Source organism: Anastrepha ludens, chromosome 6 (assembly GCF_028408465.1).
Source record: "Anastrepha ludens isolate Willacy chromosome 6, idAnaLude1.1, whole genome shotgun sequence".
NCBI lineage: Eukaryota > Metazoa > Arthropoda > Insecta > Diptera > Tephritidae > Anastrepha > Anastrepha ludens.
In genome coordinates, this window is record NC_071502.1 from 3,147,713 (window position 1) to 3,160,996 (window position 13,284).

The following is a 13,284-nucleotide window of genomic DNA, read 5'->3' on the forward strand; positions in this document are numbered from 1 at the left end:
CTTTTATCCCGCTTTCGCTATACCAAAGGGACGAATTTTGAGTCAAACGTATTGAAAATACGTAGATAGGCCTCAGTTTGATTAAGAAGTAATGAAAGTTTGACGATAAGCTAACCTTTTTTTTAGTATTTTGCAATCAACTGGAAAATAAGGAAACTTTAGGAAACCTTCTATATTCTTGCCCTGCATTAGCTAGAGCCTGGATGATTTGTCTAGGAGCTCTACACTACTCCAAAATGTTCAACATTGAATAAATCTGAAAATATAAATTTTTTCAAATGTTTGCAGTTTTCTTCTTATTATACTCAAGCCTACGTCAGCTAATTCCATCTCTGATACTGTCAATCTTTTTGCTAAATTTTTATCATTGCATTTTATTTCAGGCAAAACTAATTTTGACTTTGTTCATGAAGATATCCTGTTTAGTTTAGATATTCCATCAACTTTGGGAAATTAAAATTGCCTGACGAAGATGCCATTGTTGGAATAAATCGGCTTAAAATATCCACTAATACCGATGTTTAAAACACATTTTTAGCATGTCACTTTCTGCTGGAGTCTTCTTGGATTAAGTTAATTTCTACTTTCATTACGCCTATTCTTAAATTACCGCTTTTAAAAATAATAATTATAGCACGATTTCAAAGTTTACAATAATTTCTAAGTTATTCGAGTCTATAGTCAAAGACAAAATATACTTGGCGTTAAACATTTGCTATGTCGCGTTATCGAATTTAGCTGCCTTTAGGGACGATTGTTTGAATACTTTGGGGTTTCCCAATGCATGCAATCTATGGTATACAGATTTTTCTAAAGTTTTTAATGTTGTCCCCAAGGTATTGTCCTAGGTCCGTTACTATTTATCCTCTTCATTAACGATATTTCCTCCTGTTCCTCCATAAGTAATTTTCTTCTATACGCGAATGATCTACACATCTATTATGAAATTAAATTTCCAGAAGATTCATCCATTCTCCAGCGTGTCTTGAATGACTTTTATAGTTGGAGTTTGCGTAATCGTTTGTTCCTTAACATCAATAAATGTCGCTATACTTCGTATGCGAAAGTTTTTAATATTTTTCAAACATCTTTCTCACTACATCTCAAACTCGGCGCTAAAGGCAATTAGTGAATGAAACGACCTGGGTATTTATTTTGACTCCAAGCTCAGCCTCCCATCCACATAAACTATATTCTTTCTAAATCGTTCGCACTGTTGGCCTTTATTCGTCCAAATAGTTCTTGGTTTCCTGATCCCTGTACTCTCAAACTGTTATACTCGTCCTTAATTTGGTCCAGGTTAGAGTCCGCGGTATTCGTTTGGAGGCCATTTCATGCAGTCTATATTAATAGATTAGAGTCTTTGCGCTTTGCTTTGCGCTCGATGTCATTCGTTGATTCCATTCCATCTTGTCGCTCTCGCTGCTTATTAATAAATCTCATGTCCTTAGAGTCTATGTGTGTTTTGTTGTCGGTAACTGCTCAATAAAATTAATTTTAGTGCTCTCTCACGCATTTTCCGTTGCAACGAATTACTTTTTGTGAGTATTCCTAACACTGTTTATGGAATGAAAGCTCTTTCAAGGTCTATCTATCGAACTATTTCTTTAACACTACTTGCTCTATTTTTTCGCTCTTCTACTGTCTTTTGCTTCAAAGTTCATTAGTTAAGACACTATCTGTGCCTTTGTGCTCAGCTGTCTATCGTTGTTGGCATATTTTTCTCTACTTCACTCTTTGCGTTCATTGCCGACACGATTTATTAACATTAATCAAATATAACCCACAATTTGTTCTTATTGATTGAAATGTCTATGTATGAGTTGAACTTACCGATGTCTTCGATGTCGGCGATGGCTGCTTGGAACTATTTCTTCAAGGTCGTCGTTTTTGTCGGACTCCATTTGGATTTGCATGTCGTAAGCAAAATCATCATTGTACTGCAGTTGACTGCGCAAAGGAATATTGGAAATGGAAAATAGAAAATAGAAATACACGAAAATAGATTGGAATTAAGCATCTGTGACTAACAGTTTTGAATAAACTATGCAAATTTTATGCTACAGATTGAGTCAGTGGGTGGAAATTTCTGTGAAAATTTAATTGATACACAAATATGCGCACAACTACTTACACAGGTTCATTAGGTGGCATACTAAGTATGCAGTGTTGTAATCCACTTGGCGTTGGATATACTAGAACGGGGTCTGAACATCTGTGGTAACGTTCTGTGCAAAAAAGAATTTATTTATCCGTATAATATGCTTTATCTTAAATATCTATGGACTTTTGACAAAACTACTTAAGCCGACTTAACTCTTTTTTCCTATCAGCTACTAATTTGCCTATTTTTACAAAATATTTGACCAATTAAGCATTTATAGCCATATTTTAAGTAACCATCTTAGTAGCTGTGTGGAATATGAAATTTTCCTATGAGGGATCTAAACTTATTGACTTTGAAGCAAAGTTGTTTTGTCAAAAGTCCGCAGCTATGTGTATGTATGTGTGTCGAGTCCGAGTCACTTACTATATTTTCGTTTGCGCTTTCGATACTCATCGTCGCTGCCGCTTTGCCCTGACGGCCAGCTGGGCTTGAAGCGCTGCTTGTCTTTCTCGCGATCACGTGAAGAGGATTTCGTTGTGGTGCAGCAGCCGGTCGGCGCCACACTGGAGCCGGTCGATGTAGAAGTCATGCGATTCAACTTAGCCGTATCCGCAGGCACCGCTGATCCGGCCACAATAACCCCATTGATGGCGCCATTCCGAAAACCAGAGCCGTTCAACGCTATAACAGCTGTAGTGGTCTCCAATGTGCCAGGCGCATTAGCGGCATAGTAGAGTGTAGGAGGAGGCGATGATAACTGTGAAGACATTGCAGTTGCAGTAGCAGGAGTAGTCGTAGCGATAGTTGTGGGGTGCGAGGATATTGGCTTTTGTGCGTTAGATGATATTTCTGGCTGTGCGGCGCCAGAGGAAGCGAATGCATTTTTATTTATACTATCTACTAATTGTTCACTATGACTAATATTGCTCGGCATTGTCCCACTTACAAAGCCATCATCAGTAACCGGCATAGTAGCCGGCGCGTAGGGGGCGCGCAATAATTGTGGTGGCAGCGGTGGTGGACGAATGCGACCATTGCCGCCGACCACTAACAGACTTGTACTCTTCGATTTGAAGCGATCACCTAACATGAAGGCACCAGCACCAACTCCACCACCACCGGTGAAGGATGTGGTGGGCGAGCAGATGGGTGCATGCAGCGATAATGAGTCGCTCTGATTCAACAATGTGCTGACAGTCAAATTTGCGCTCTCCTCGGAAGTATTCTGTCGTGAAATGTACCGTGAATAGGCTGATGCATCGCCAAAGTCACCTGCTCCACCATAAGTGCTGTCCGTATAAGACACTTGGTGGCGAAAGATGTGTTGCTTTGTTTGGGTAATTTTATTGCTGGTGGGGATGGTTGGTATAACGCTGCCGCCAGCGGTGGTACAGATGGCAGCTTTGGACGTTGCGGTGTAAGGAACGGCAGTGGTGGGCGTGATTCTATGTTTAGCCGAGGTGGAGACCTTATCATTTTCAATACTCACAGTTGCTTGCGCCAATGGTGGCTTCGGTTCCGGAGCTGCTATTGTTGCGACCAAATGTCGTGGCAGTATGGGACTGCATTGTGCGCTAATGGATTTCGCTTCCAATACACGCAAACGTTTGGCAATGCGTGCACGCTCGTACAGAAGTGAGGCAGTTTCCTCTGGTATGATCTCAGCGCCACCAAAACTTACAGTGCAACGCGAGCTACCAAAAGACAAGCTCTCGATGCTGTCACGTAACGAAGTTAGACTATCGTCAGCCATTGTCGAGGTGTGCAGTCGTGCACCAGTGCCATTCTCATAACCGCTGGCCAGTGACGTCGTATCATAAGTGCGTTCCAACAGTGATGCAGGCAATCCACCCATGCCCCCATTTCCATTACCATTACCATTAATTACTGAAAGTGAACGCCTGTGCATGGCCGCTCTTGAATCTCCAGAGCCTGAACTCGACGTCATTACTTCAGCCGGAGTATGCGTTTGAGCGCGTACCAATAAGCTGCGCTTCACCACCGCTTGACCAACACCAACACCGCCATCAGCACCACCCCCACCACCACCACTATCGCCAACACTTACATCAGGCTTGTCCGAGGAGTTACTAAGCGTGCTAGTAACACTGCCCTCAGCGGTCTGTCCGCTATGGGCAGTGGGGGCAGTGCTAAGCCTTGTTTTAACCTTCTGTGTCTTCGTGAGTATTGTGCGTGCTAACTGCGACCGGTGACTGCCATTCGAGGCAGATGAGACCACTTCAATTTCATCGCCGACCTGTCGCCCGACCACACGCCCACTCGGCTTTCTGGCAGTCTTTGGGGTACGAAATGTCGTTGGTGATGCAATCATTGCGCCAAAATCTCCGCGCATGAACACGTCAGGCTCGCTATCTCCACGTCCCTTGCGCGAGCCGCCGAATAGTTTACGACTAAAGAAAATCCGACCGATCGACTTGCGTTTCATGCGCTTTGCACGTTTACGCTCTTCACACTCTCGCTTGATGGCCATTACTTTCTTCTCCAGCAATGTGCTGAAAATAACCTCGTAGGTGAGAGCCCGTTGCAAATCCTCGAGTGTGTCATTGGTGCTGACCGCTTTGTCGACCTTCATTAGGGCTCGAGGCGTTGGGATGTCATCAGCATCGAACACGACCTCCAAGTGCTCATCGGCTACGTCTTTCTTCTTTTCCGTTTCAAACTCCACATCCCTCTCTTCCACAGCTTCCTTTAGTATGCCTTCAGGTGGTCGTTTCTCTTCGGCTACTACAAATACCGTTGAAACGAGGCCTTCACTTACCACGCTCGGCAACTGGTCCCGCCTTCTTTCTTGACTACTCCAAACATTCGGAGCAACTTGAGCAAGAACCTCTCCTTTTTCATTCTCCCGCTTATCCAACCTTTCTTCTTCCATTGTATGTTCTTTATCCTTCCTTTTATTTTATGCTCGATACTATGAAGATTCAATAGCCTCCAGCTGTGAAGTTAACATTCCCGCCTCTCTGCACCAGTCAAGCCTTTCGTGTTGTCTTTGCAGTGTCTGCAATTGTTGTTGTAAATGTTTTATTAAAGAAGAGGGATGAGTTTCGTCCAAGTTTGTTTGTTGTTGTTGCTGGGTTTGTTTTATTTCGAGTGCTATAGCTATTTTCGATATTCGGTATGTTGGGGTCGAACTGTTTTTGTTTAACTGCCACAACATTTTTCAATTGTTCGGTGACATCAGTTCAACTGCGAGAGTCGGTTTCGATGTTATTCTTTGTGTGGTTGTGGTTGCTGTGATATCTGTAAAACATTTGTACTGCTGTCGCTTCTTTTTCTTTTCTTCCTTTTCATTTGCTTCGAGTTGCATTGGAATGTCATTCATATTCAAATTTGTTTGTTGTTTTTGGGGAATTTGCACAGGCGTGATTTATTACATTCTGTGCATAGGTTTTCATGTGTGTGAGCTATTCATGTCGTTCCATTTGAACTCAATCGTTTTTGTGCCAGCTAAGCACTTTCTCTTCTCTTCTTCTCTCACTTTTTGCAGTTCTGCTATTTTGCGGTTCTTTGTGTGGCACTTGAACACAATCACAATAACTCAATTCCACTCAAGTAATTTATCTGTGAAATAAAAAACAACAAACAAGAAAAAGTATATGAAATAAATGCAGGAAAAAGTGTGGCTATTAATAATTGAAAGAGTACAAAAATGGTTAGTCAATTACATAAATGGTTTGGGAGCTAAGCTAGCAAATGGTTAGCAATATTTTTAGTTCGAAATTGATTCGAGAAAGTATACATTCTGTGATTAGAATGAAAGGTGACTTATATTTGGGTTGGCAGTGCTGTTAATTGAATCATATCTGTCTCAAACGTCTCGCCATTATCTCCTTTAGCTTCAGATTTATACAGGTTTTATGGAAGTAGCCTATTTTTGTATAGGCTGATTCGGTTGGCCAAAAAAGTTGAATTAAATTCGGTTTGCAGAATGAAGTTTATGTTGGCGCAGCATTGAAAATGTCAAATAAGGGCTTTGATGGCGAGGTTTTGCTAAAAAAATTATACAGTCCGGTTCACTTGATTAGAGGCAATCATTTTTGTGGAAGAAAATGGTTACTAGGTAATCCTGTTTGATCTGGTAACCCAAGTTTACTGATAATTCAAATTAAGCCTGCACTTTGCTCGAAAATTAACGTGCACCAAAGTGATATTCCACCCAACGGTATTTCGCAGGTGCAAAACTTCAGCAGCTGTAATACTGTGCTTGATTTATTGGTTTACTTCAGTAGAGGCACTCAGTTTTCCTACATTATTTGTTCATTAAAGCTGTGAAAAGCGACGTTTTTTAAACATGCATTGTGCTTGATCGAAAACTTCTTTATTCTAATAAAATGGAAAAGCAGAAAGGTTTAAAATATCGCGAAAAAGGTCAAATCGATATTTTGACATCAGAGGCACTTTCAAATCGCTAAAAGATTGGTCGAAGTCCAAACGTTGTTGAAGCCACTTGCCTCCTATGATAAGACTTACAAAGACAGAACTTCAATGGCTTTGAGACCGAAGGAAATCCCTAAAATCCTTAGGATTCCATTACATTTCGCTCTTCCAACAGGGCGAATTCACCATTCAGAGAGCTTTTCTAACACCGCCACTTCTGAAGTATAAAAAGTTACAAAAAAAGCGCAGTACACTCTACGTTATATATTTTCTCTCCCTCTAGTTTACTCTCCATTTTCGCGCGTCCATCGACGCCTAAGAGGTTTCACTTAAAAAAAAAGATCTTTGAATAAATTTCGCAAAGAACGTTGCCTTGATTTTACACGGGACCACATGGCTTGGAGTTCTGTAACCAATACCGTTCCCGGTGAAAGGAAAAAAGTAGTATTTAGTGACGAAAAGAGGTTCAATCTGGATGGGCCACATGGATGCAATTACTATTTCCATGACTCAAGAGCGGAAGAAAGTACTTGAGTCGACAGCCGTGTAGGTGGTGTTGTGGTCTAAAATTTAATTAGACTATCTAGAAAAATTGTACAAATCTCTTCATCAACAAGGTAGCAGCATACCGATGTACTTACCCAGCACGCGCTGAGTTGAGGCGAATCCCATTTTTCAAGAGCAGTCGAGCGCTCTGTCACTAGATACTAGGGCGGGTCGATTTAAAAATCGCTCATTGCTCTGTGAAAATCATATTCTAGGGATGAAAATAAGAAACTTTGCCGAAGGAACCATCTGATGTCCCCCAATTTGGGTCGAACGAAAAATCCCACTTTCACCCATTTAGAGTGCTCCAATCGAGTCCAAATGTATGACCGACCGCCACTAACTTTGGACAGCCGATCCACTCATGCCAGTGGCACACCCCCTGGAACACCCTTGGGGGGTTCCCCATACAATCATTTCAAAATATCACCATTTTTGGCCTTTACATGAGAAAAGAAACCAAAAAGTTGGACCCAAATTGGGGGAAATCAGTATTCGTTTTAGAGGTATGGTTCCTTCGGCAAAGTTTCTTATTTTAATCCCTAGAATATGATTTTCACAGAGCAATGGGCGATTTTTTTGCCTCCCCACAAATCGACCCAGCCTACCAGATACCCATAAAATTTTGCTACCAGGGGATGCAATGCATCGGAGTCTTACAGCAAATTAATAAATATGTAAGCTATGCTTTTCAGAAATTTATTTGAGAAAGCCACCAGTTATAAAACGTAATCTAATTATATTTTCCTTTGATTCAACTAATCAAAGGTGAAGAAATAAAAATGTGTTTCCTCCAAGACATCCCCTCAGCATTCTAATCACTTAAGTTGCATAATTAGATAGTCCCTAAAATATTCGACATTTGAGTGATGACAAAATGTATGCAAATCGGAAAACGATTACCAGTAGATGCCAATTAATCAAATTAAATGCCTACTTAAGTGCAACAAGTGCACATTCGTCTGGCAAGTACCAGCTTATTTGGTTGGATATTTAGGCGTACATATGTATGTGTGTCTGCAACAGTTGAATGTGCACATGCGCCAGGGGCATATTTTGGCATAGACGATATTGCTCGAATAAACCCTGAAGACACACACAACTCACGTAAAGGCCGCGTTCTCAAGCAATGTAAATCACTGCCTGCCTCCTTCTCCACCTCCTATTGCGATTCCCATGCACACAGTTGCTTATTCGCTACTAGCATATCACACGCATACATACACACATCTGCCTCGACACATATCATGGGGGAGATCCCAAGCTGTCACTATTACACGCCACTTGATTGTGGTGTACTTGGAGCAACCGCAAGCCACACCAGTCTGCGATAAGAGATTGAAGTATTAGTGTTTCCACCAACAAAACCAACAAGCAAACACCGTCTTGTAAGCAACCATCTGCAGATGCGCCGTCGGCCGAGTGTTGCCGCACAAACAGTTAGATGTTTGCGTTATGTTAGTCCACTGGGTTGATTCAGAAGGTTATTGATGCATATTGAGCCAGTAGAGCAGAAAATAAATTAAGACTGCATATTTATATAAAACAAGCTGATGCCGCGGCTTCACTTGCGTTTAAAGTATTTAAAAAAAGAAAAATAATAATTGGAGCATGCACTTCTGTTAGGTGTTTGCGCCGTGCAACTTGATGTTCTTCCACAAATGGAGGGATCTACAGTTTTAGGCCGACTCCGAACGGCAAATGGTTCTTATGAGGACCCTTTTCATGACAGAAATACAGTCAAAGGTTCAGCATTGCCTGCCGAGGGGCGACCACTCTTAGAAAAAGCTTTTTCTATTATATGATGTTCATACACGGAGATTCAAACTTACGCACTCCCGTATGGTAGTCACCCACCAACCCACTCAGTTGAGGCGGCCGGCACTCATAAATAAGCTTGAAAAAGTAGAGACACAAACTTTATTTTGTTTAACTCCAATACTTTCTGAATTGAAAATTAATGGCGTTGCCACCATTAAAAAATACATTTTAATTAAAACGTGCCCAATGTGCGTGATACACTCATCCTAAGACTTCATACATCTGTATTTTTTTCATTTTCTTTTTTAAGAATTGTTGTTAATATTTTCAACAAATATTTTAAATCACATTCCGGCCCCTAATTCAAGTATGTTGTTAATTTAAATTTCTGTTTAAAATTAGTTGGCAACCCCATTTAAAAATATTAATGGATTAAAGCAATATTTAAAATTATGTTGATACGTTACAAAAATAATTTTTGAGCTTGACAATTGATTTTTTTTTTTTCTTTTGTAAAAATTTCTTAATTTCTAAAAAATATGTGGCAATACTAGCTAAATATATTATTTTTTAAACTTTTTCAAAAGTCTTCAGTTTGATACCAATATTTGATTATTCAACTGAGTCTAGAATCGAAGCAACCACAATACTTTTTCGTATTACATCAACTCCAGCCGCAAACAAACTCTTATCCAACTAGTTTTTTTTATGGAAATGTTGCAACTCATCTAATTTATTTGTAATTTTTTTTCAAGAGGTGTACGATAAGTCTGACTCAAATAATAACCATACAATTGACTCTTTGCCATTAGAGGCCATGGGAAGCTTTACCTTTTCCCCTGTGATGTCGAACTCGCAAGCGCTAATCTGAAAAATAGTAATACTTTGGACCCGCGGGCCTTGCTCCCATTTTTTAAACTACAATCAACTTTCATATCTAGCACAATAGCTAAACTTTTTAATAAACGTATAGATAATGCGGTTTATTTGGATCCTCGGAAATTATTATGTTCAGTTGTTTCCATTCATAAATCAGCCGATCGTTATAATATATGCAATTACAGACCCATCGTGAAACAAAGTACTTTTTCAAAGCTGTTTGATCTCATGCTTAAAATGCAAGTTTTTATTAAGATGTAATCCGCAATATCGAAATGCCAGCATGGTTTTATGCCACTAAAGTTTACCTGCAGCAATCTTAAGTTAATTGTCAATAAAATTATCAATGCATTTGAAGATCCAGCCTAACTTGATGTTATTTATAAAGATTTTTCAAAATCTGCGACTATGTTGATCATACTATTCTTATGAACAAACTCTCTATCTTCGAAACTAAACGAAGGCTTTCAAAATTTTTAATTACTTTTTTAACTGGCTTTTTATGACAATACGTTTAGCGCAATCGTCCGACAAGTCAACGCTTGGTCTGGTATGCATCGGGATGCACACTGAAGTCATCTATTATTTTTCATTCTTATTAATGATTTGCCAAATCATTTTGTTAAAAAGAAACATTTAATGTTTGCGGATGATGTGAAGTTATTTCTAAGAATTCGTTAAGTGTCTGAATGCAGTAATCTTCAAAGTGACCTTGAAAATTTTTACACGCGGTGCACAGTGAATAATTTACACCTAAAGGTTCAAAAATTCGGTGATGCCCTGTCCTTATACTTTCAGTTGCAATCTGGCTGTCAAAATACAAAAAATAAAATGAAGGGCTCGGGCCTGATTTTCGATTCGAAACTAACTTTTGTTGGGCATGTGGGCCATATTGTGCCTAAACCATTTTCGATACTTGGGTTTATTCCTAGGAACTCAGAAGAATTTTCTCATCCAACGACTTTAAAAGCGCTGTACGTTTCGCTGGCACGCAGTCTCCTAGATATTTGCTTGATTGTTGCATAAGTTGGAATCTTAACTGCGAAACTCACTCAAATAAAAAAGAAGGAGTGCAAGGAGTTTTTACAAAGTTATCTGGCCAACTGTGGGCAAATGGTTATCTCGAATATTTGGGTAGGAGTAAACTTTTTTGATTTGCAGAGCTTATCTGTTAGAAGAAGTTACTTTTCAATAATGTTTATGTACAATGTTCTTAATGGCTTAGTAGGTTGTGGTGCAATTTACCATTTGCTAAACCTTCATTACCTTTTTGCAGTCGCTGTACATACATTCAATTATGCATAAAAGGAGCCGATATCCAGATGCATCCGACTGCGCAACACTCATTGCAAAGTTATAAATTTTAATTTAAATGAATTTAACCTCAAGTTGGATTTATTTAAAATGTTTAACTGATTCAGTAGAATGTAGTCGAATAAATAAATGAAATAAATGAATTCGTAGTAAATTCCTACTTTACATTACAATTCTGGTGGCAAAGCTACCAAAAACTTTGTAGCTGGAATCGTTTTTTCTTAAGGACACTTTTTGATACCCAATTCAATACTTCTATTTATTTACATTATATACATATATATGTATATAATTGGCGGGTACACCCTTCTCGGGTGTATGACCGAGCCCCTCCTCCTATTTATGGTGGGCGTATTGATGTTGTTCCACAAATGGAGGGACCTACAGTTTTAAGCCGACTCCGAACGGCAGATATTTTTTTAATAGGAGCTTTCTCATGGCAGAAATACACTCGGAGGTTTGCCATAGCCTGCCGAGGGGCGACCGCTATTAGAAAAAACTTTTTCTTCATTTTGGTGTTTTGGTAGCCAATTCGGCTAGGTCTGCCGCCTTTTTTACATTACACTTTTTTAAATAAAATCAGGTAACCATATTCTGCTATCCACTCATTTACGACCCACAGATTTACAAAAAAATAAAAAGAATATTAAAATTGTTAAAATCGGGCAGTTGTTTTTTGCGATGCTCTTTGATAGAAATTCTCTTCGTTTATTTGTATCTGATCATATGAAGAGATATACCTATGTACATATGTGTGTACTGTGCACTGAATCACGAACAATAACAATAATAACAACAACTGATAAACTATTGATCTCTTCCTGCAACAAGTTTTTAAACGTCGAATCTAAAACTGGTCTGCTACAAAAAAATTCATGAGCAGGACAAACATATATACCACCGCTAACCATTTATTTAGAGAAGATACGGTGAAAAGTGAGACCGACATATCTAAGCTGCGGTAGTGAAACTAATTAAGTATCGGAAAAGCTCACTAAGTTCATACTTTCTTGTGTAACAAACAGTTTTAAAAAACGGCACCTCGCTCATAAGGGAATATTGAGGTTAAATTCCGCAAGAAGAAATGGACCAGAAATTTACCCTGTTGGCAGTTTAATCAAAAATATTATTAACAACCCCTGTCTACAACCACTAGAAGTGGGAAGATTAACCAGCCTTCAGCGAGTCCCATCGAAATATTTTATGAAAAAAATACTCTTTTTGTCATTTCCAACATGTAAATAATTATTATAAACCCTAACTCCAATTACGGGTAATTGTTGGTAAAAAATAAATTATAAAAATTACTTTTTATTCGAATAGCTACTTAGTTTCACTGAGAAATATCTGTATCGGTTTAGTTCACTATTTTCCCCCTACTAAGTAAACTCATATTCACCACAAACAGTAATCAACTTAACACTAACCTCTTTTAAGGCCACATAGACGTACACACTAATGCTTGTGTGCGCATTGAAAGTTTATGAACAACAAAAACAGCAACAAATAGAACAGTGTAAACAACCACAAACACAAACATAAACACCAAAGTATCGCTTTAAATTTGAACAGTTGCCAACTATGCTGCCGACGCAGCTGACACAAACACGCAATATTGTGGGCAAAAGCAACAGCAAACAGGTGAGGAAACAATAACAGTAATAATAGCAATAGGAAGCAGCGAAACAACGAGACAACGAGTTGTGACAACGTAAGTGAGCAAAACGACGATGGAAGATAGCGAATATTGCCACGGGTAATGATGGCATGCCAAAGGTTGGGTGGGTGGGTGTTGCATGGCGTATGCGCGACATACGAAAGCATTTTGAATTAAAAATGTTGGTATATGGAAATTGCTAAAACTAAAAGCTGTTTTCTGTTGATAAAAAACGTGTTTAAGCAAGCGTACTTATATTACGACAGTTCCAATGTGTCCCAAACAATCTTGCCTGCAAAAGCAGGCAAAGGGCGAAACTAATGGCATACCATTGGACTGCCGACGATGGCTCTGATTTATGGTCGATGGCATTTTGGTAAAATTTGTAAATATGTCAGGAACAATAATCTGTTCAACAAATGGAGGGACTTACAGTTTCAATCCAACTCCAACTTTTTCGTGGCAGAAATACACTCGGAGGTTTGTCATTGCTTGCCGAGGGGCGACCGCTATTAGAAAAAAACTTTTTCTTCATTTTGGGGTTCCACTGAGATTCGAACCTACGTTCTCTCTGAATTTCGAATGGTAGTCACGCATCAACCCATTCGGCTATGGCGGCCGA

The 13,284-nt window shown here is 39.4% G+C and overlaps 1 protein-coding gene across 1 annotated transcript in view; it reads right to left on the reverse strand.

Annotated features, from left to right (window-relative positions):
* The window catches only part of LOC128867852 (uncharacterized), a 154,225-nt gene that overhangs the window by 9,059 nt on the left and 131,882 nt on the right, over window positions 1-13,284 (reverse strand). The window contains exons 3-5 of the mRNA XM_054109404.1: window positions 2,531-5,689; window positions 2,135-2,228; window positions 1,834-1,950 (exon numbers count right to left, since the gene is read on the reverse strand). Of these exons, the coding sequence (XP_053965379.1) occupies window positions 1,834-1,950; window positions 2,135-2,228; window positions 2,531-5,000 (2,681 nt within the window). The 5' untranslated portion in view covers window positions 5,001-5,689. The remainder of the gene's footprint in view (window positions 1-1,833; window positions 1,951-2,134; window positions 2,229-2,530; window positions 5,690-13,284) is intronic.